The 23,261-nt window shown below is 37.0% G+C and overlaps 5 protein-coding genes across 5 annotated transcripts; 1 reads left to right on the top strand and 4 right to left on the bottom strand.

Annotated features, from left to right (window-relative positions):
* Positions 1-2,641: 2,641 nt before the first annotated feature.
* On the bottom strand, positions 2,642-5,533 carry LOC111199476. The gene is made up of 3 exons (XM_022689561.2): positions 4,749-5,533; positions 4,476-4,668; positions 2,642-4,205 (listed from the first exon to the last, which is right to left on the bottom strand). The coding sequence occupies exons 1-3, from the start codon at positions 4,956-4,958 to the stop codon at positions 3,523-3,525; spliced, it is 1,086 nt and encodes a 361-aa protein (XP_022545282.1). The 5' UTR covers positions 4,959-5,533; the 3' UTR covers positions 2,642-3,522.
* Positions 5,534-5,831: 298 nt separating this feature from the next.
* On the top strand, positions 5,832-10,214 carry LOC106355352. Its single transcript, XM_013795324.1, has 2 exons — positions 5,832-6,534; positions 10,009-10,214. Exons 1-2 carry the CDS (start codon positions 5,832-5,834, stop codon positions 10,212-10,214), a joined length of 909 nt encoding a protein of 302 aa, XP_013650778.1.
* A 120-nt stretch (positions 10,215-10,334) lies between these two features.
* BNAANNG39210D lies at positions 10,335-11,335 on the bottom strand. Its single transcript, XM_013796277.3, has one exon. It carries the CDS (start codon positions 11,066-11,068, stop codon positions 10,598-10,600), a length of 471 nt encoding a protein of 156 aa, XP_013651731.1. The 5' UTR covers positions 11,069-11,335; the 3' UTR covers positions 10,335-10,597.
* A 2,899-nt stretch (positions 11,336-14,234) lies between these two features.
* Positions 14,235-18,108, bottom strand: LOC106358445 (non-specific lipid transfer protein GPI-anchored 12). Its single transcript, XM_013798246.3, has 3 exons — positions 17,421-18,108; positions 16,814-16,867; positions 14,235-15,435 (listed from the first exon to the last, which is right to left on the bottom strand). Exons 1-3 carry the CDS (start codon positions 17,779-17,781, stop codon positions 15,323-15,325), a joined length of 528 nt encoding a protein of 175 aa, XP_013653700.1. The 5' UTR covers positions 17,782-18,108; the 3' UTR covers positions 14,235-15,322.
* A 1,132-nt stretch (positions 18,109-19,240) lies between these two features.
* On the bottom strand, positions 19,241-22,958 carry LOC106358446 (serrate RNA effector molecule). The gene is given in 13 exon segments (XM_048736849.1): positions 19,241-19,547; positions 19,651-19,809; positions 19,903-20,168; positions 20,258-20,306; positions 20,396-20,831; positions 20,834-21,165; positions 21,260-21,328; positions 21,447-21,494; positions 21,583-21,657; positions 21,744-21,818; positions 22,160-22,217; positions 22,308-22,399; positions 22,488-22,958. Coding segments are annotated over 13 exon segments (2,115 nt in total). The 5' UTR covers positions 22,883-22,958; the 3' UTR covers positions 19,241-19,486.
* Between the last annotated feature and the right edge of the window lie 303 nt (positions 22,959-23,261).

Below are 23,261 nucleotides of genomic sequence, written 5' to 3'. Positions count from 1 at the left end.
GAATCTTTAGGGGTACAGATCTCGTCGCATGCTATCCAATGTAGGCCTCTGCTGTTCTGTTTAGAGCTCCACCAAAAATTAGACGTCGTACTCCTTCATTTATCAGTAATGCCTTGTGGGAGCAAGTAACACGACATCACAAATGTCGGCGCTGCTTGAGCCACAGATTTGACTTGAACTTCTTTTCCTCCTTTAGAAAGGAGTCTCGATGACCAAGTGTTGACTCGCCCATTAAATAGATCTTGTACAAATGAGAACACTTTCATCTTCGAGCCACTAATTTGTTCCGGTAATCCAAGATACATCCCCATACCGCCTTCTGAAGAGAAACCTAAGACATTTTTAATATCTTGCTTCCGAGAATACTCGACTCGATTTCCAAAGAACATCGATGATTTGGACGCATTTAGTCGTTGTCCTGATGCCTTCCCATATATGTCTAGAATGTCCATGATCTCCTTGCATTGGCTTAGTTCCGCCTCACATAAGAAAAGACTATCATCGGCAAAAAGAAGATGAGAGATCCGTGGGCTTGCCCTAGCAACACGGAGACCTAAAATCTTCTTCTCCGCTTCCGCTCCATTTAAAAGTGAGATCAATGCCTCTGTACACATGATGAACAAAACGGGGGATAGGGGGTCTCCTTGTCTCAATCCTCTCCTAGGTATGATTCGCCCTCTCGGTTGTCCATTGACTAAGACGATATGTGACCGACGTGACACAACACATAATGAGGTCAACCAGTCTTTCATCAAAGCCCATCTTTAGCTTCAAAGCGGCTAGGAAGCTCCACTCCACTCTATCATAAGCTTTGCTCATATCTGTCTTAATAGCCATGAAGTCTTCCCTACATCGTTGGTTCGTCCGTAGGGCGTGAAAGTTTTCTTGTGCTATCAGAATGTTGTCAGTAATCAAACGTTTTGCCACAAAAGCAGATTGTGTCTCCGAGATCAAATGAGGGATAACTCTCTTGAGTCTATTGCATAGAAGCTTAGATATAATCTTGTAACTAACATTACAAAGACTAATAGGTCTGAACTCGGTCATGTCTCGAGGTTTCTTCTTTTTCGGGATGAGACAAATATTCGTCTGGTTCAACAATGGGTCGAAGCTACCTGTCGCAAAGAAATCTCGGACAAGTCTAATAATGTCTTGCCGCATCTCCCGCCAAAATTTCTGAAATAATTTACTAGTCATACCATCTGGACCGGGTGCTTTATCCGAGTTGATGTCGAAGAGAGCTCTTCTAATCTCATGTTCCGACGGTTCCTCTAAAAGTAACCTATTGTCGGTACTGAACACCTTTTCCGAGATAAAACGGAGGGAGGTGTCAAGCTCTGTCGGCGAAGAGGTAGAGAAGAGATCTCGAAAGTATTGAACAGCTACGTTCTCCACCTCGATTTCACTCTCTACCAACTTTCCATGTTTGTCTTTGATACTAATTATTCGATTCTGGGCTCTTCTTTGTTTTGTAATGGCATGATGAAATTTTGTGTTCTTGTTCCCATGTCTATGCCATTGCTCTCTGCCTTTTTATTCCCAAAACGTATTTTCTTTTCGGAATGCCAAAATCAGTTGTCTTCTCAATTCTTCCAATTCTTCTGTTGTAGTGAATTCATCATCATCTCCTGCTATATAGTAAAAAGTCGAATTTAAGGTCTATGGTTTGGGCTATAAGACCACCCATTGTAATTTAGTGTACGTAGATCATGATGTTCCCAGATACAAAGATACCCTAGTTTTGCTTAAATATAGTACATTTACTGGGTAAAGCCCGTTAACTTATTCGGTTATTCCGGAGCTCACATAGCATAATTTTTACTCACTAGTACTGTCATGATATTCCCCCTGGACTGCGCTACCCACGCTCAAACTCCCTCCCCGCTAACAAATTTTTACTCTCATCGAAAATCCCCACAAACTTATACTTTTCACCAATTCTCCACCTAAATTAAGTAATCCAACCTTCTCTTTTTTTGACAACCTTATTCCACAAAACTAATAAAATCAGTATAATCACGTTTTAAAACTGAAATTACCCATAATCATAATCAGAGTTCATTAAATCCGACCTGACCCGTCAAAGATGTTAAACCTATTTTTATTTGAATTATATCTTGTTCTTCTCCATACCAAATTATCTTCTCAAAAGTTACTATAAAATATCATTTCCATATTTAATCCCAGAAAAATGATTCTATCAAAGATACAATTGCAGCCTCTCTAGAAATTCTCTCTAGAGCTTTGGACTCTCTCTCTGGGATCTTTTCATGAAAGAGCTTAGATCTTCAAATCTTCTTCACTAAATCCTTTCCTGTCCTCCTTGCATGTTAAGATCGTCTCTTCAGCTTCACTTTGCACTGAAAATTAAGTCTCTCTTTAACCAGATAATCAACACTATTATACCACTAACTAACTATTTCTCAAAAAAGTGTCGCCTTGAACGCTTTTTTTAAGTTTTACGAAAATGACACATCAATTACTGAAAAGAACTTAATATTCAATCAATTTTTTTATTTATATACATCACATACAACCCATAAGCTATTGTCCAAGAATAATTCTTTTTTTTGGTCAAAAGAATAATTCTTTAAATATGTATATATATACACACATTAATAAATCAAACCATTCGATTAGAAACTGGACTCGTACAAAATTCTTATTCAAATGTTTTCTAATTAGCTTTGCTTTGATCCATATTTCTGGCGCGTTCCGCTAGATTGGATTCATAATCCTAGAATATCGACTCTTGTTTTCAGTTTTTGACATAGTTAGACTAGCTTCGCTCGCCCACAACACCGACGCTATCTGCTAGGAAGTTCCAAAATCCTATCACCATTCTCAGTCGTTGAATGTGGAATTTACGTACCCTCGTTGTCTCAGATGCCCATCTTCTCGTAACATCACGGGAGTAGGCTACTCCGAGTAGCTGGATTTTGATAATATCTTCAAGTTTGCAATATAAGTCGTTGATGAAGCCCTTGCCACTAATGATCAAGAGGGAAAATATAGCAAACCTTATGAGCACTACTGGAACCACTCAAACCACCTAATCGAGGACAGGAACCACCAAAAGCCAAGGGACAACTCGGCTTAGAACAGACGGGGCAAGCCTCAGACAAATCGGAATGCAAAGAAGATGAAACCTAGTTACAAACACATCAAATCCTGCAAAAGAAGAAGGATATTAGTCTCCCAAAGAGACCAAAAGGCCGACTTGGTACTGGGAAAAGTCATCACCACCCACGCCTCCTCGCAATCCACTACGAAGATTGTAGGATTTCATAATATGAATCATTTATGTGTTATCTCTATGAAGAAGAGAGTAAGTTACTAGTGGCCCCAGACGGACCCAAAACTGAGTTCACAGTTTATCAATTCAAATAGATTTCTTCAAATAAGATAAAATAATAAAATTTAAAAATGAATTTTTTTTTACAAAAAAAAGAATTAAAAATAAAACTCATCTGAGAACAAAAATAAAGAGATTGAAATATAATTAGAGAGGCATGCAAACTGTTAGCCAGTTCGGTAACCCTCCCACGGACGGATGTTGACTGCGTCCATCAACTCCACCATTGCATATGAAAGCTCCTCCGCAGCTCTGTCCGCAGCAACCTCCGCTTCTGTTTTTCTAGCTTCAAAGTCCAACCACGTTTCCCAAACTTCTTCTCTTAACTTTATAAACATCTCAAGGGCTTCTTCTTTTATCATCCCACTCATAGTTTCCATTTCTTTCGAAATTTCGTCCACAATCATGTAGGTTAGATTGGCCCTGTCAGCTGTTGTTTTCGCCGCCTTTGCAGTTTCTTGGATAACAAAGTAGGTCTCATGAACTTCTTCAGCTACAGATTTCAGTTTTACTCTCCAAGCTTTGATATCCTCCTCATCTGATACATCTTCCCGGATATCATTATTAATATTGAGGTTCAAGTCGCCTCTCGGAGTTACAAGCTCTGAGTTAACGAAGTTCTTAATCAGCTCCATATATGCCCCCATCTTTTCTCCATCATCTCCCAACTCTTCACGTAACTCTAAGAGGTTCAAAGACAAAGTTTTTCTGTGTTTCTCAAGATCTGAGTGGATAGTTTGCTGGATAAGCTCTATTTCTATATCCATCTTCTTTCCATCTTCTCTTAACTCTCCTAATAACTTCCCCATCTTCTCTAGTTCCTTGATCTCATCATCATTCCTTCTTACTTCTGAAAACAAACAAATAAATAAATAATAATAATATATACGGTGACATCAACAATACCTGTATAGAAAAAAACAACAAAAACACTACTTAGTACTAAAAGTCCAAGCCTAGACTAGTGGTTTGTCCAAGTGGCGTTGTTGTATGAGAGTGATCAAATATATTGCAGTTTGTTGGGATAAAAAACTAATAATATGAAAAAAATCAAGATATATAGCTCAAAGTTCGAGTACTATTGTTCACTAGAAATACTAATTAGGGTTTCTTTAATTACCGGGGGACTGAAGAGGAAGTGATATGGTATGATGAGATTTATAAGATCTAACAATGTACTCGATGATGTAAGCAGAGTGGTTCACGAGGGAGATAAAAACGGTGAGAAGCCAAACGAGTATGGTCTCATGAGAGCTTAGAGCCAATAGAAACATGAACCGGTCTGATAGAAACAGCCAGAGTCCACCGATACCCTAATTAATTGTACAGAAGAGACGGAGAGAGAATTAGCACTAAGTAAAGTTAATTAGATAGATTAGAAGAAGATATTTACAGAGGGTCCAGCAAAAGAGAGTCGAGGGCATAATAAGAAGAATATTATGGCGAGAAGAGTAGTAACGAGAAGCAGAAGGCCGATCAGAACTGAGACGAAACTGGAGTAGAGGAGAAGTATGACGAGAAACGGACGCTCTATCCAAAACAAAATAATCGCTAGGTCTTCTATTTCCTTCTCGTTTCTTTCTTGTTCTTCAGTACTATTCATCTTCTTCGTAAATCAATCTTACTTTGCCGATACTGATATAACCTATGCTGTTATAGTTGTTAGGTTCCTTGACTAAAGTTTGACTTTGTGACTTAATTGGTTTTAAGGTTTCGTTTTTCGTTAATTTATAGAATTTAAAATTTTAAATCCAAAAAGAAATCAAACTTAACAAAATAAGCCATATTTCATAAATTTAAAGATATACACTTATTTTTAAATAATTATCCCTAAGTTACATAAATAATAAATAAACAAAAACATAAAATTCTAGATAAAATATGTTTAAGAATAGCATTATTTCTACGATCAATACATGATTTCTTTATTTTTCAAAAGATAACATTTTCTCAGTATATTATATGATTAAAACAACATAAAGATAAATTCAAATAGCACAAAGTATTTTCACATAGTTAATTTTTCCTTATTCAGTATGGTATATAGCTACCAATCTCTATTATAGTTATCTCTTTAAAAAAACAACGAGCGAAAAAAAAAACGTGACTATTCATAAGTTAGATATATGTTTGTTCAACAAAGTTTTCATAAAAACTTATTCTGCAAAGTTATTGATTAAATCTAGGTGGTCACTCTAAGTCATTACATTGTAGAGTTGTTTTCGTTTTCAAAAAGGTTATTTTCTTAGTTTTTTTCTCTGTTCGCTACGCGTTATGCATGCGGCAAATTCAGACCCTCTTCAAAGATATATTTTACCAAATGTAGCATTTTAAGCTGTTTATTTTCGAGGAAAAAATATCTTTCCTGGTTGGTATTCACCAACACTAACCTAACAATCAAACAACAATAGTTGCTATTTTGGATTTTATGGCGAACTTAGAAATCGAGAAATAATGTGATGGAAGCTATATTGACATGGGTATATCAATTAATGCAACAGTGGAGGAATGTAGAAATCATAGAAGAAGGCATCACAGAGTGCCTATGCTTAATAGGATTGAGCTGGAGATAGAGAAGTTTAAAGGAACTTGGACTCAAGCTGATGATGTCTCAATATGGAAAAATGGGAAAGGTAAATTCAAGAGAAGTTTCTCTACAAAGGAAACTTGGATTAACATTAGAGAAAATCATATCTTGTGTGACTGGTATAAAGCTGTTTGGTTCAAGCATGCGACACCTAAATATGCTTTTGTCACTTGGATTGCTATGCGTGGAAGATTGGCAACAGGGGAGAGAATGAAATGCTGGAATACTAATGGCGATGTGTCCTGCATTTTCTGCAATGAGCCCTTGGAGACTCTAACGCACCTGTTCTTTGAATGCTCATACTCTTCACAGGTATGGGAAGCTCTCATGAAGGGGGTTATGAACAATCCTTACACAGACCGCTGGGGAAGGATTACTCGACTTAAAACTGACTCGAGTTGGGGTAAAGTTAAGCTATTCACTGTGAGATATGCCCTTCAGTTAACAGTTCATACACTTTGGAGGGAGAGGAATAAGAGGAGACATGGGGAATCTGCTGTTACCGCACCAGTTTTGATCAAGAGGTTGGATAAGGCTATGAGGAATCAGTTTACTGTTATCCGTAGGAGGGGTGATAGAGACTATGAAGATGGTATGACCATGTGGTTTGAGTCAAGAGAGTTGGGATATAAACTTATTTTTTATCCTTAGTATTTTTACATTTTCAAAAACATGATATGAAAAGTCGTAAAAGGTATTTTTTCTTTTGAATTAAATTTAACATTCAATTCAAAAAAAAAAAAATCGAGAAATACTCTGTTATTCAGGAGACAAAAGATATCAATACATAACACTGTTCAGTATGGTCTTAATGATGTTGGAAAATGGATTTCTTATGCCATATTGAATCAACCAAAGGAAGCAAGACGGCATGACAATTATCATCATACTCTACTTGGAGTCGTCCACCGAATGAAATTCTAAAATGCAGTTATAATGCTGCTTATAATTTAAATACCCAACAAGTTCACTGTGGTTGGATAATCCGCAACAACTATGGAGTTACACAATTATGGGGATCGGCATACGCATGTACAACAAATTTACTTTTGGAAGCAGAGGCAATAGCCTTCGTTTTCGCAATGCAATCAACATAGAGTACTGAGTTTTCACAAGTTATTTTTGAAAGAGATTCTGAACTTCTGATTAGTAATATTCATAACAACCAACGAGACATTATTGTCCATAACCTGTTATGCGATATTTGGTTATGGGATACAAAATTCAATTCAGTCTCTTATCATTTCCTTCGAAAATTTTACAATATTGCACCTTATTTTAGGCATGGGCAAATTATCTGGATCTAAAGTTCCGAACCAAAATTTCAAGTACCAAACTGAATCCGATCCGACATAGATATCTGAATGGTACATGATTTCCTATATCCGAAGAACCAGATCCAAAAATTACGGATATCCAAAAATATCTGAAGTGTAAATATTATATATAGATATATTAGTTATATTAATACTTATAATAATTCAAATATTAAAAATTATAATTAAAATTTGAAATATATTACTTATTTTGGATAAATCGGATATTTTAGATATTTTTAGTTATTTTTAGTTACTTATAGATATTTTTGGACACACTTGGTATAAAAAACCAGATCCAATCGGGTATTTCAGATCAAATGAGTTATTTTTCTATACATTTGGATTATAATAAGTTAATTCGAACTGGAATCGGAAAAAATTCGGTTTATTTGGATATACCAAAAATATCCAGATTCGACAAGTATTGAATCCAATCCAAAATTTAGAATTATCCTATCGGTACTAATTTTCCTATATTCTAAATATTCTTCTGATACCCGAATCCCTAGGGCTAACTTATTTATTAGCAAAGGTCCACCTAATGAACTTTATATAAATTATCGTTATATCCACTTTCATGGATAAACCCAAGTTTGTACTCTGACTATGTTCATTCTAGTTAATAAAATTCTAATTTTGTCGTAAAAAAAAGTTGTTTATTGATTGCGTGTTCATATGAAGTTTTTGGCCAGTATCTTATCAGCGAAAGAATTTGTATTTAGATAGAAGAAAGTGAAAACGACGAAAATATCATGCGGTTATGTTACTTCTAGGAACAATTACACCAAAAGACAGTTTTGTCTTTTTTATATCATAAAAAGACAGTTTCTGCTCCTCACACAGTTTCGAGTAACAGCTTTCTTTTTGCCTAACTAACTAGTTATGTGTTAACTAACCTACTTGCTAACTAAATTTTGTTTTTAGCGGGAGTTGTCTTCAGTCGTTGATCCACAAACTCCATAGACGGCCCAGATTTAATATGTTTTTTATTGACAAGACTGATATCTGTCTCTTTTTTCAGCCCTTGGATTTATTTTTTTTCATTTGTTCATCTATGGCCAATATTGCATGTTGATGCAAAAGTCAATCTCATCTTCCTTCTTTCTACGTTTTCCATTTTGCTGTCACATTCCCAAAGCTGAAACCCTATTCATCCACCGTTCTCCATGGTCGACCACTTTTGTCTCTTTTAGATTGTAACTGCTTTTGTCTCTTTTTGACTCCTCAAATCAACAACTCTTCACCCATCAACAACTATTTTGTTTCTTTTTGGATTGCAACTTATGCTAGCTGTTTGGAAGATGCTTGATTGTTTTAATTCTGTTATCTCCAAACAACACATTTTAATTCTCTTTCACTCTACTACCACCATTAAACTTCGTACACACAACCCCTATGAAAAGATCTCCACCTTCTAACTAACATGTATGTGCACATGTACATCTATTCGGAGATCAGTCCCATGTACGCATGTACACATATAAATCATGTACACAAATTAAGTTCCTCATTCCCCCAATATCCCATCTACTTTCACACTTCTTAAAAAATGTCATGTACTCCTCCGAGATCATTCCCAAACGCAAGGATACTACTCGCAAGGATACTACTCTCTCGTGTACAGTCAGGGTCATTTAACTCCTCGTATACGTGTACAGACTGTACTCTCCGTCTACTGTCTCAAATATCAAGGGAAAATGTCCCCATGCACATGGACACCTACTGTATTCACCTGTAAAGACTACCAATCTATTCGTACACATCTACTCGTATGTCATGTACATCTAACTAAAACGTATGTGCACATGTACATCTATTCCGAGATCAGTCCCATGTACACATGTACACATATAAATCATGTACACAAATTAAGTTCCTCATTTCCCTAATATCCCATCTACTTTTACACTTCTTAAAAATGTCATGTACTCCTCCGAGATCATTACCAAACGCAAGGATACTACTCTCTTGTGTACAGTCAGGGTCATTCACCTCCTCGTACACATGTACAGACCGGACTCTCCATCTATTGTCTCAAATATCAAGGGGAAATGTCCTCATGCACATGGACACCTACTGTATTTACCTGTCAAGACTACCAATTTACTCGTACACATCTACTCGTACAACTTACTAACAAGTTGTTACGAAGTCTTTTGCGTGTACCACTATAAATCGTGTACACCACTATCACGTACTGCTATGTGCGTGTGCAACTATAAATATCAACCAAACGCAAGGAAGCTACTTCTGCGGCATGTACAGCCTTTCATGCCTCATACACACGTACACGTTCGGGGGATTTAAGCTGTTTTATTAAGCACACAAAGCCACACCATCTGTACGTACACATGTACACCAACTGAATTCGACAACACCTATTGTCTCACATATCGCTGGCCCCGGCTCACATGCACATGTACACCGACTAAATTCACTCTTGCAGACTACTCAACTACTCGTACACATGCACACTGACTAAATTCACTCCTGATTGATTGTAAATCGTCATGTTTATTAGGAAACCGTATGTGTACAGCTTTAGTACTAAGTTACATGTCCTTCAATTCCTAAAAAATAACAAAACATTCTCTTGAATCCATACATGCGATTGAGAAGGTTATACAAAAGCAAATTAACAGTTTCATTGAAAAAGAAAACACCACACTTTTACTTGAATCCACCGATCCAAAAAAGAAAACACCACACTTTTACTTGCTTACCCTCTGTGGCTTGTTTCTGGGCAGCAATCGGCCGTTTGTTGGCTTCCGTCGCCGTCAAGTTCGTCGTCTTCCTTGAGCTTCTCCGACGTAATTTGCTCCCGCCGTCATCGTCTACTGTGGCCTTCGTCTTCTTCACACTTCTACGGCATTTATCGGATCCGCCTCCGCCGTCGTCGGTATCCATCTTCTCCGGCAACACTGCGTTTTCAATTTCTCTCTCTCCTTGGTAAAAATTTATTCCCGTGAAATAACAACCAATAGAAATAAACTACACAATAAAACTAAGGTAAAAAGATGTGGGCCCTATTTTAATTTCGAATTTCAAAATCAGTAACCAAACCAATCTACAAACCAGCGCCAAATTCAATAGTTAAAGGGGAGTTATCTTTTTCAAAGATAAATAAAGACTTTTCATATGAAAAACTACCCTAGTAACATTAACTGCCTTGGAAATGTAAATAAAAACATAAAACTGCTCAGGAGTGTTAATAACTCTTACTTCTATTCATTCACACACACCCACATGATAACTAAAGCCACATTTGCTACACATATATATTATCAAATTAGATAATTAATTGCTACTGTATTATTTTTTGCAAAGAATTGGTTATCACGTGTTCCGCTTTGACAAGCTTCTCCAAAACCCCGTCCCGTAAAACCGTTCCAACATTTCACCCTCAAGCACCGTAACGTCGTTTAACTCCCCATTCACATTCACATTCACATTCACATTCACTGCACTTTCTTCCAAAACAATAATCTCAGCCGTTGGATCTTCCTCCTTCAATCTAGCGTGCACGGTGCTCTGACTCCCTTCCGCAAGCAAACCGTGCCGTTTCGTCGTCATAAAACGCCGCCGTTTGCTTCGTCTCCACGCTTTCTTGCAAACCGCCGCGGGAACCCTGTACACGGCGAGAACGACGAGGTTCACCACCGCGCAAGGGCAGCAGCACCACACCGCCGCACACTCCGCCGCCGCTCCCCCCGCTACCTCTCCTACTTTTCTCCTCTCCGCGTGTTTGCTCATCGTCGGCAGAGAGGTTCTTTGTTCCGATGCCAATAACGGCGATTGCAGTATCATAACGAAACACAAAGAGAGAAAAGTGATCTTCAGATTGCAAACGAGATAACCGTCTCAGAGAAAATAGAATCTAGTGAGAATTGCTTCATTGATTCTGGTTATGTTTTGCAATGAGATCATGACGATGAATTAAAAAAATAAAATAATGGGTGGATGAAAAGTAAAAATAGGATACGGAATTACGGAAACAGCTGTTCGTGTGTTGATTTTCGAGATTGGCTGGAATTTTCCGACGAAGTGAAAGAAAAAAGGGAAATCTGTTTTTTTAGAGCAAAAAAAAGGTAACTATGTCCCTTTAGACTAATCTGTACTACTTTATGTCCTATTAGACTATTTTTTTCGAAAATGGCAGTAATGCCCTTAAAATTGTAATTTTTTTAAAAAGATAAATAATGAGTTCGACAAGCGGGATCGATCGATCCAGCTTTACAAGTTACAGTGGATCGATCGATCCCGATAATTATTCAGAACAAAAAAACGCGAAATATATACTGATCGACCTGGTCCATTTCACTCGATCGGCGAAGGTCGATTCTTTACAGATCGACCGATCCACTAAGGATAGATCGATCGATCCCGTGCCCAGGAAAGAATCCCAAATCGATTTTTTTGGTTTTGTATGATTATATCCGGGTTGATTCCCACTTGATTTGAACCGACTAAGCATGATTTCAACTCTTTAAACTCGATTTCTCTGGGACGAAATCCTTAATTTCCCATTCACGAACAAAGGGGGAGAAAATCAAATTCTCACCCAAACTCGATTTGTCGTTTTTTTTTTTTCTTTTTCGTTTTTTTTTTTTTTTTTTTTTTTAAAATCGATTTTTTAAAAAAATATATAAGTGAATATTCTCAAATATTTTGTTTCCATATTTTTAGGAACTGATTTCTTATCCGTAGAATATAACTAATATGTAGAAATCAATTTCTACAGTTTTGTAGAATTATAGTAATTTTTAGAATTTGATTTCTACATGTTTTAGATTTATAGTAAATCTGTAGAAGTCGGTTTCTACATGTTTTAGAATTAGATTAATGTGTAGATTTTGATTTCTAAGAACTTTAGAATGGTAGGTTAAGCGCGGAATGTGTATTCTACATATTTGTAGAATACTCCTATTTACGTAGATCACGTATTCTAAACATTGTAGATTCAATGAAAAAAGTAGATTTCGTTTTCTACTTCGTAGAATGTCATTTCTACTTTTTTTAGAACATAATCTGAAATTTATAATTTTAACTTTTTTATAACTGGAAAATATACCATTAAGTTCATATAGGTATTTTAACAAATGTTACTATTTTTCCAAATTTTTTTTGTTTGTAAAACTATTTATTAAAATTATTTTCATAAATATTAAAGGGTATTATAGGAAAATATGACACAAAATATAGATTAGTCTAAAGGGACATAGTTACTATTTTTTTGCTCTAAAAAACAGTTTTCCCAAGAAAAAAAGATATAGAAAAGTAACGAATTCGAGATAAAAATGGAAGTACAGGAAATATCGGAGAGGATATATTGTTTTCTTTTTTCCGCTAAACTTAGATATAAACAATTATAAATAAAATAATTGTTCTTTCTTTTGTATGGGTTGGGCCACACACGTGACGTGAGTGATTTTTGGAAGAAAGTGATTTTGGACTTCTCTTCCCCTCAAGAACCTACCATTTGTTTTGCTTCTGAATTTCTTCTTTTCTCAGCTTACTATCTGTCTGATTGAGTTTTTTTATTTTGTCGAATTGCTAGCTAAGATAGGACCTTACATTATTTGATAAGTGAAACAAAAAAAAATCAAAATAGAGTTTGAAAAGACAGGTAACAAAACAAACAAAATTGTTTTATTACTTTTATATATGTGGGTCTTCGTTGGAGAGGATTATCATGTATTCATTCATGTATGAGGAGGTATATGATGTGTATAAGGGATATGGTTATGTAAACCATAGATATCTTTATGAAGAGTTGATGAATTATCTTTTTTAATCTTCGTGCATGTAGTTTTTTTTTAAAGTACTAGATGTGGCCACGGAACTACCTTATGAAGTATTAGTTTCATCTAAACGCTCATTTGAACCAAAGACCTCTAACATAATGATTATGATAATTTCTAGTTTAGTTAACGACTTCTAATAATTTTTTTGTTTTAATTAACATTTGAAAGCTTGCATTGATTAGTATTTCAAAAATATTTTTTGAGTTCGAGCCATTATTTTCAGTGTATTATGTGCAATGAGCAATGAGAGGAGAGTATTATAGAGAATATATGAATATTCACACTAGTAACTAATGTTAATATCAAGGTTCTAAATGGTGAAAGCAGATTAGACAATACTCCTCTGTTTTTTTAATAGTCTCATTTTAACATTTTATCTTATTATATAAATATTGATTTTTAGAATTCTAATGCAATTTGAGTTTAATATTAATTACAAAAATATTAATTTTATTATTAATTTTTTTATCTCAAATACTATTGGTTGAATATATGTAATTAATCAAAAGATAAATACATTTCAATCATTTTTAATATGTGTGAAAAGTTTGAAAGTAACACTCTTTGCAAAATAAAAGGAGTATATATTAAGCAAATCATGTATATCAAATAGATTATGCGAAGACTAATGAAATGTTCCAAAAAAAAAAAAAAACTATGAAATTATGGTTAAAAAAAATTATATTGAATGATCGGTCACACATCCTGAAAAAGCACAAAGTTATGCATGTCTAATTTGGAGTAATAGAAAAATGTATGACATATCGAAAAGTGATTCGTCGTGTGAGTGAGGTTAAAGAACATGAAAACACTCATGTGGTGATTACATGGTTAGTAAAAAAAATTCGAGTCTTTAAAAAAATAATACACCGACTATCGCCTGAGGCCACATGTCAAATGAACGCTTGTGGGAGTTCCATTAATCGTGAGTGGCCGAGAGTTATAAAATACTTTTCTTCACAATTTGTAGTTACTGAATTTCATTGGAAAAATAGATATCTATTTATAAATAAACATCCACAATCCAAATTTAACGATATAAAGATAACTGAACTCATCTCTCTATAGAACCTCTGTTCCATCTGTAGAATACAAAGAGTCTGAATCATCCATCTTCGGTCGGGCTTCCGAAGCCGTCCGGCGCCGGAGGATCCTCTCTTACCCTTATTCCTCTTTTTTCTTTTGCCTTCTCCACTCCAACCCAACTCTAAGACGAGATACGTGTTGCTCTTGTTTGTCGGGGTGACTCCGAAGACTTGTGTGGTCATAAGAGTCATCTCATGGCATTCTTGGAGGAGCTGTGAGTCGAAGGAAGGTGGAAGCAGAGCAGGTTGGCTTTTAGAGCTGAGAGGAGCCGACGAGTCAATTTTCCATTTTTTACTTCGGCGCTCCTCTCACGGCGATGGCACATGGCTCAGTGGGAGATCTCATCCATCTTAGATCTACGGCCTGGTGTGACGGTGGGTGAAACATAGGTGTGGTGCGACGGTTTGTGAAGATGGTTCTGGTCCCCGGTTCTCGAGGAAGACGCATTGTAGGGTCTTGCTTCACCGGAGGGGTATACCAGAAGGTGAGCTCTACAGTGGGTACGCGGTGAAGGTTCACATCCCACCGTCGGCAACGATTCCTATCTCATTCCGGCGGTGACACCTCACGCCATTGTAAACCTTAACTTTAATCCGGTCACGGTTTGTCACACGGTTCTTCCCGGTTCTTGGCTAAGGAGGTATTCTGAACCTCGACGGGTTATCACCGGATTTGTGCCGCAAGGTGATGAGATGTTGGGCCGGTCTGTCACTCTAATCTTTATGTGTCCAATGTCATGAGCCGAATTGTAATCTGGTGTTAGCTTTGTTTATTGTCGAGTTTTAGATTTGTCGTATCAATTGGTCAATTTAGGTGGTCTAAGATGCGGTTTATTTTGTATAGAGTTAGCTTGCTCTCATCAGGTGAAAATACAATGGAGTATTGATTTGGGTGGCGCAGAATTGAACTATGTGTTCATATGTGATATTAGATCACAACTTCATTGTATGTGTAGTTTAATCTCCGTGAAATCAGAATCATGTAATCCTATTTGGTTAGTAAAAATTGTAGTTGAGCCAAAAAAAATAGAATTCAAGTTTTTTCGGGTGCAAAATAACTCAAGTTCTATAAGAACCACACATAATAAGATTCTTACAAGTTACAACGAATCACAAAGGGAGAAGATACAAACGATAATGATTTGAATATATGCTGCATGACTTTGTAATAATCAGTATAAAGAAAAAATCGTGAACAAGGCCAACATAAGAGAGTTGAAAGCTAATCCATAATCTTTAGTGGGCATGCCTCCGTTTTTCTTATCTTTTTCGGATCCTTCAGAACCTGAAAGTTTAACCACTTAATGGCATTAAGTTAATGCTATCAAGAGATATTCAAAATTAATAGCATTAAGTTAAAGTTAATTGGGAAAACTGTTTTTTTAGAGCAAAAAAATAGTAACTAAGTCCCTTTAGACTAATCTATATTTTGTGTCATATTTTCCTATAATACCCTTTAATATTTATGAAAATAATTTTAATAAATAGTTTTACAAACAAAAAAAATTTGGAAAAATAGTAACATTTGTTAAAATACCTATATGAACTTAATGGTATATTTTCCAGTTATAAAAAAGTTAAAATTATAAATTTCAGATTATGTTCTAAAAAAAGTAGAAATGACATTCTACGAAGTAGAAAACGAAATCTACTTTTTTCATTGAATCTACAATGTTTAGAATACGTGATCTACGTAAATAGGAGTATTCTACAAATATGTAGAATACACATTCCGCGCTTAACCTACCATTCTAAAGTTCTTAGAAATCAAAATCTACACATTAATCTAATTCTAAAACATGTAGAAACCGACTTCTACAGATTTACTATAAATCTAAAACATGTAGAAATCAAATTCTAAAAATTACTATAATTCTACAAAACTGTAGAAATTGATTTCTACATATTAGTTATATTCTACGGATAAGAAATCAGTTCCTAAAAATATGGAAACAAAATATTTGAGAATATTCACTTATATATTTTTTTAAAAAATCGATTTTAAAAAAAAAAAAAAAAAAAAACGAAAAAGAACAAAAAAAAAACGACAAATCGAGTTTGGGTGAGAATTTGATTTTCTCCCCCTTTGTTCGTGAATGGGAAATTAAGGATTTCGTCCCAGAGAAATCGAGTTTAAAGAGTTGAAATCATGCTTAGTCGGTTCAAATCAAGTGGGAATCAACCCGGATATAATCATACAAAACCAAAAAAATCGATTTGGGATTCTTTCCTGGGCACGGGATCGATCGATCTATCCTTAGTGGATCGGTCGATCTGTAAAGAATCGACCTTCGCCGATCGAGTGAAATGGACCAGGTCGATCAGTATATATTTCGCGTTTTTTTGTTCTGAATAATTATCGGGATCGATCGATCCACTGTAACTTGTAAAGCTGGATCGATCGATCCCGCTTGTCGAACTCATTATTTATCTTTTTAAAAAAATTACAATTTTAAGGGCATTACTGCCATTTTCGAAAAAAATAGTCTAATAGGACATAAAGTAGTACAGATTAGTCTAAAGGGACATAGTTACCTTTTTTTTGCTCTAAAAAAACAGATTTCCCAAGTTAATTCTTGTAGACATAAATGGAAACAAAACTGACAATGTAGATATCGGGGCCTCCTTTAGACATTTTATTAAAGGAAGATAATAAATCTAACCTGCAGATGATGAATCTTCACTTCCGGCTGGAGATATGGTCGGAAAACCCAGAACTATTAACCACGAAAATAACAATTATTGGACAATTTCTTTCTAACAAAACAAATTTAATTTGAGAATGAATGTATTTTAGTAAAACTACATTTTTTTTGGTAAAACTACATTTTTCATACAAAGGTTGAAAGTTTAAAATTGTGGAAGTCACGGTAGTAGATATATAGTTAATTAATATCTTTATATCATGAGATTTAGGATTTAATTTCTAGAAAAAGATACAAGTAGAACCATCCATCATCAATTCATCATCATCATAAGGATGTGAAATAGATAGATTTCAGCTGCAGTGAATCTTTTTGGAGTAAGTAAAATTATCTGTTAAAATTTAATTTTATAGTTATTTCCAAAAACAAACAAAACAATATTTGATAAAGTGAAAATATAAATAATTTACGAGAGATAGGGACTAGTCCACAAATCACAATCATATATACTTTACTTGTGTTCAACTAAAGTAACTAGTGAACTGAAGCCGTTCGATTGAATTCAACTGGATCGGACGGTCCAATAACATAGAAAAAGTCGGTGCACGTAATGAGTAAAATGTACCTGAACACAGACTAGGCGATGGGGCTTTCACACCGCAAAGTGAAGAGAGTTCCTCAGCTCTCTGCTTATCAAGCTTGACTCCGAAACGCGGCGATGCGCCGCCGCCGAGAAGATTACAGACGCACTCCGGCGAGCTTTGAGCCATCCCAGCAAGCTCAGGGCAACAGGCAGCTTCTGGCTTAGTCTCAGTACTCCCAACCTGAACGTACGAGAGACAGTCTGATACGTTTAGCATACTCACTAGACAGTTCGTCGGAGAAGAAGGCCCATCTGCGGCCACTGGTTCTGGTGCCGGAGGGGTCTGCGCGGAGGAGAGAGTGAAGAGGAGGAAAAGGCCTGTGAGAATGTTGGCTTTGAGCATTGTTGGTGGGATCTGATTAGATCTGAGCTGCACTCAATGATGTTAGAATTAGAAATTAATTTTGTATATTTTATGGACAAGTAACTTTAAAGTGAGAAAAAAAAACAGAAAAGCAATGTCTTTGTCTCTTTGTGAATGTAGTGTTATTTCGAAATAACATTTATGCAACTCGTCTTTTTTAAACTAAAACAGTAAGTATAACTGTATAAGGTTATGTGCAGACAAAAAAAACTGTTTTAAAGGATTAAGTGTACCGTTTTACCGGATGTCGGTGAGAGCAAGTGGTGTTGATTGTGAAATGAAGATGAATAAAAATAAAAGGAAGTGTTCTGTGAACTATGGTGGGTTACATTTGGGTGATAGTGAGATCAAATGTGAGGCTAACGCTAATATTCAAGTGTTCAAATGATCATTTGCTCTGGATTATTGAAAGGAAGAGATGAGGGTTTTTTTTATTTGCTACTTTGGCAAGGAAGTTTTTATAGGATGGTATGCACAGTCGCTATGATTCCTTGTTGTTTATAAAATAAACCTTTTGAGTGGTTTGTGGAGATTGTAATTCTAAAATGAGAAGAGCATTCAAAACTGCAATGATTAGGAATGTTGGTTTTTCAAAACTTGGTGATAGATTGTTCGATGTTCGTCTAAAATTTCATGGACCTCCTTTTACTTGGTGCAGTTAGAAGAGATACTTATTTGTTGCAAGAAGATAGACAATTTTTTAGCGAATGGCTGGATTGTTACCCAAGATCATATAGTGGTTTTGGAAGTTGGTTGTTGTTCAGATCATTTGCGGGAACGTTTTAAGTTGGAAGTTGAAGCTGCTAGAAAACAGTGACCATTTAAATTCATGAAAGTTATCAACAGTTCCCTTCGGCAGTTGAACGTTTCTGGGATACCACCAAGCATCAAATACGGAAAAAAACTTCAGGATAATTCAGTCTAGATCAAGTCAAATCTTGTTGGATTAATGGTCAAATTGTTATCAGTAACATCTTCAGGCGACCATCTATGTTCAAATCAAGCCATATTTGTTATAGTGTCTGGTCGCGTGACATGATTGAATCTATTGTCTTGTCTCTCACAGATCCTTTTTTTTGGTAGCGGTGATAAATTTACAAATTTTTGGAGGTGATTTCCGATCTTATTAAAGCTTGTAATCTAATCCGATGGTGAAGCACAAGTGAATAAAGAGCGCTGAAGCACAAGCGAACAAAGAGTAGAGGATCCAAACGAAAAAGGGACAGAAACGTTGCCTCTAGCAGACTCGCGTTCATGCACCACCAGACAAAAGGAGCAGAGAGCTCAATTCAGTTATGTCTCGACTCTCTCGAGAGAAGGTGGGCGAGAGAAGTGCAGAGGAACTTGTTATTCCCTTTGGTCACCAATCACACTCTATATAAGACATTGGTGAACCCATTGTTTTGAGTGCAACGTAGATTTGTTTAACGGTCACACGGAAGTAAATATTATTCTCATATGAATAGAACATGAAAACAGAAGTAGAAAATGAGTACAAGTAAAACGATAACTAAAGCACATGAAAAGCAATCAACAAAAATATATAGAGTGCGTATCTTACGACTTTACTGAGTAAAAATTAGGTGGAAACAAGAAAGAAAAGATACAGACATCATCAAAGAGCATGTAGATTGTTCCAATCGGCTGGCTAGACCGGGCATCCCATTCTCTCTCTCTCCTCTGTCTACAAGCTCCTGTAATCAATAACGGTCACCTCTTCCTCTGGCGCATCTAGGTCTTGGTAGCTGCCACCATTTTCTCATAACATTAGTTTCTTATAGTCACTAACCGACTCTTAGGCTGAGCCATGTTTATTGGAAAGACGAAAGCAATGTCCATGTTATATACCTTCGTAGACGTCTAGGATCCTGTCTAAAGGCCGGAGACAACAGAAAAGGGGCTGGTCCACCTCTGCCCCCACCTTCAAAAGAAGGGTTGGGTCCACTCGGGTCCCTGAACATCTGCATCGCAACCTCAGGTGGTGCTGGTACAAATGGTCCTAGTGGCCTGCCCACATTATCATATTACAGATCACTGGTTAGCTCTCTTATGGTATAAGATCATGAGAGAGAGAGAGTTAATAGTCATTGTTAGACCTACCCGGCACCAGGAACAGGCATCAGCATTGGTGGTGCATTCATATCAGCCGAGTAGGGAGGAACCTGAAAACCGCCTTGCCCACCAAATGCTTCGAAGCCACCACCTTCCTCCGGATTTGGATCAACAGGACCGTTTCCATCACCCCTCCGTTGATCCTCTGATCTATCGTTTCTGTCATTTCCATAAGCACGCTCTCTGCGTCCACCTCGATCATCCCTCAATCTGTTCTCCATGCCTGGCTTACGTCTCATCATAGGTCTATCTCTCTGCCAAAAGTATACAAAACACGTTAGAAGCAAATCCGAAATTACAAACTAGTCAACACTCTATCAACTGATTAAAAAGGATTATTTACCGGGCCAGGTTGCTGCGTGGCTGGTTGTCCTCCTGGAGCATTAGGATCACTACAAATGGCAAATAATATTTTTCATTACAACCCAATCGGAAATGACAGAAGAGGAATCCAAGAGAAGAATGAAAGCCTACTACATACTTCATATAGTTCTAAAAATAAAGTTCTTCCCGCACTTTGGCAGTCTGGTCCACTACAAGCTCAGCATGTTTGAGCTTGAGATGCTTGTGCACAAATTCAGCAGCATGAAACAGTTTCGTGCAGCCTTTAGCTCCACAACCATATTTCCAACCATACTTCTCATCCCTAATCTTTCGGACATGTGGATCTAAAGCTTCAATAGCAGCAGCCTCTAGCTTCTCTTTGGCAGCCATCACTTCCAAGGGATCTGGCCCTTTCAACCTCTCTTGCCAATGAGAGTCAAATTTATTTTCGCTCTCATCTCCTTTTGCATCAGAACCTTTTCCTTCCGCTCTCACATGCCGCATACCCTTGGCTTCATTTGTTTCAAGCTTTCCGTAATAGTCCACACCATGAACACGCCAGAGATATGTGACAAGGGTGTCAAGTAATTCACAAGGGACGTCAAACCTCTTATAATTATAACTGGACCAGTCGAACCACTGTGCACATTATCTCTACCCGACTTTTCAGTTTCGGAACCTGATAAAACGTTCTCCTTAATTCCTTTCTCCGCGTCGAGCTTACGTACAAGGGCTTGTGTTTGTTCAATGTCAGTTAGGATTCTCTTTGGATCAGAAGTGAAGCTTGGTGCTTTCGGTGCGGCCAATACATCAGTCCCTGCACTTTCCCGCTTAACAGGTCTTCTTTTACCATCACCATCAGCTTCATCCTCAGAATTTGGCTCACTGCTGCGGCCAGCTTTATTCAATGCTGTCGCTGCAGGACCTCTGGAACAGATCGAAGGAATACTGTGAGCTTTTGGAGATGAAAGAACAATCACAATAATAAATGCGGAGTAGAGGACAAGGATAATGATCTTACAAATCTAGATTCCCGCTCTGTAAACTAAGTATGAAATCCTTTGCTACCTTCTGTGCAAGTTCATTCCTCCTGAAATTTTCAAAGGAACATATAAATACTTTAATACCAAGATATCACTGTACAGTATATCATCATACCAAACAGGCTATCACCAAATTAAACTGCTACAAATGGTTCATGAACTTACTTTTCTATTACAGTTAGTAAGTTCGTTGGATGATACTTATCTTTCAACCTGGAAGTGTAGCATAGATAAGCATGTTAATAGATAAGCAAAAATTCCCAGAATAAGGTAAACAAATGGAACAGATAGTGGAAATCACCATTCTTCCTCTTTGTGAGTGTTAAAATAGACACGTTTCTGGGTTGTGATATACTCCGACTTGTATTCTTGATACCTTCAAGAGGAAACAAGACGTTACCACTGCAGCATTTACAAGACAACTGCTGAAGCACCAAGACTAAGTTGCAGTTATAAACATACCTTCTTTCAGCTTCTGATGGCAGTATATCATCTTCCAACTCCTGGATAAACTGTTTGTATGACATCAATCCGTCCCTGGATGAAGGAAATACAACCGTGTTAATTGTTGAAAAAGCAAGGGAATGTTCAAAGAGAATAAAATAATGGCTTTATCTCGTACTCAAACAGCAAGATGATAGATTTCAACATCACATGTTAGAAAAATGATTTTCTGGTATCCAGCATATGTCTCAAATATTCACTCTATAACTTTTTGGAGCTATAAGGAAGAAAAGATATACGCATGGGAGAAAGCATCAATAGACAGTTCATAACTCTTATTTTGCACATTAACTAAATGAAATAATCCATAGCCAGAGAAAAAAACACTATAGTATAAAAACAACAAAGGCACTATAATATGAAGAACTTCTAACCTTTGAGTATTTCCACTATAAGATGCATCACCATAGCGTCCACGACCTCCCTCCCAGTCTGCACAAAACAAGTTTGATTACTTGCAACGATAGTCATTGTTAAACAAGAAAATCAGATGCAAAACGGAACTAATGCTGATTGTCTCACCTTGATGGCGTCCCATAAAGCGGCCATGAGGTCTATCATCACCATAACCACCAGGCCTCCCTCCCATTTCACGGTCATAGTCATATCCAAATCTATCATTCCAAAAGTGTGTGATTTGAGCCAATTAACAACGAACTTTAGGTTGATTATTTCAATTGAAGATGAGATGGGGAAGATTACCTTCTGTCAGGTGGGCCATAGCCGCCACCACGGCGACCATCGTAGCCGTTATCGTCCCTCCTATAACGCTTGGGAGGAGGAGGCGAGCGGCGCATAGGAGGAGAGTGCCGCCTATCTCCTCTGTACGGCGGAGGAGGGCTCCCGCTAGGCCGCCTCTTGTAATCCCTGCGGGGCGGAGGAGGGGGCGAACGGTCGCGGCGATTCGGCGGACGCTCTAGATCTATCTCGTCGCGGCGCTCGCGGGAATCTCTCTCGCGAGGCTGCTTCTCCTCTTGCTGCTGTTCCTGCAGCTCTTGTTCATGCTGCGGCGGCGGAGGAGGCGGTGAGAGAGAGGTGGTCTTCTCGGGGAGGGTGATGTCGACGGGATCAGCCGGAGGAAGAGTCTCGTCGGCCATTGGGGGGGGAGAAGATCGGAACCCTAAGTTCGCGAAAACTGGTATCGTGTTTCTTCGATACACTCGGAAGTGTCGCTTCTATAGCTTAACGGGTTTACACACTGAAGCTAGATTTTAAGTCGGGCTTACTCAGAAGCCCATCTTCCTTATTTGTTTTTGCATCTATCTTTGTAAAATAATTTAACTTTTTTTTTCTTGAACAACTTAAAATTCAAATCTGTATTAGTGGGGGTTATTGGTTATTGTAAAATATTTTAATATTTTAAAATAGTAAAATATTTTAATGATGATCAAAAAAAATTCAACCAAAAAAAACACACAAGGACATTGCCAAAATATATTTATTAGTGGGGGTTATTGGTTGTTGTATTTTAATGAA

This window comes from Brassica napus, chromosome A7 (assembly GCF_020379485.1).
Source record: "Brassica napus cultivar Da-Ae chromosome A7, Da-Ae, whole genome shotgun sequence".
NCBI lineage: Eukaryota > Viridiplantae > Streptophyta > Magnoliopsida > Brassicales > Brassicaceae > Brassica > Brassica napus.
This window is presented reverse-complemented; position numbering and strand designations above follow the sequence as displayed.

Bases quoted from the DNA above. Each gene is read 5' to 3' on its own strand.
- LOC111199476 (XM_022689561.2), bottom strand. From the start codon at position 4,958: ATGAATAGTACTGAAGAACAAGAAAGAAACGAGAAGGAAATAGAAGAC. The intron at 4,669-4,748 runs GTAAATATCTTC...ACAATTAATTAG, and splicing joins TCTCTTTTGCTGGACCCTCT to GGTATCGGTGGACTCTGGCT. The intron at 4,206-4,475 runs GTAATTAAAGAA...GTTTGTTTTCAG, and splicing joins ACTTCCTCTTCAGTCCCCCG to AAGTAAGAAGGAATGATGAT.
- LOC106355352 (XM_013795324.1), top strand. From the start codon at position 5,832: ATGGGTATATCAATTAATGCAACAGTGGAGGAATGTAGAAATCATAGA. The intron at 6,535-10,008 runs GTATGACCATGT...GTTTCTGGGCAG, and splicing joins TGATAGAGACTATGAAGATG to CAATCGGCCGTTTGTTGGCT.
- BNAANNG39210D (XM_013796277.3), bottom strand. From the start codon at position 11,068: ATGATACTGCAATCGCCGTTATTGGCATCGGAACAAAGAACCTCTCTG.
- LOC106358445 (XM_013798246.3), bottom strand. From the start codon at position 17,781: ATGCTCAAAGCCAACATTCTCACAGGCCTTTTCCTCCTCTTCACTCTC. The intron at 16,868-17,420 runs GTACATTTTACT...CGTGGTTAATAG, and splicing joins ATCGCCTAGTCTGTGTTCAG to TTCTGGGTTTTCCGACCATA. The intron at 15,436-16,813 runs GTTAGATTTATT...TTAAACTTTCAG, and splicing joins TGAAGATTCATCATCTGCAG to GTTCTGAAGGATCCGAAAAA.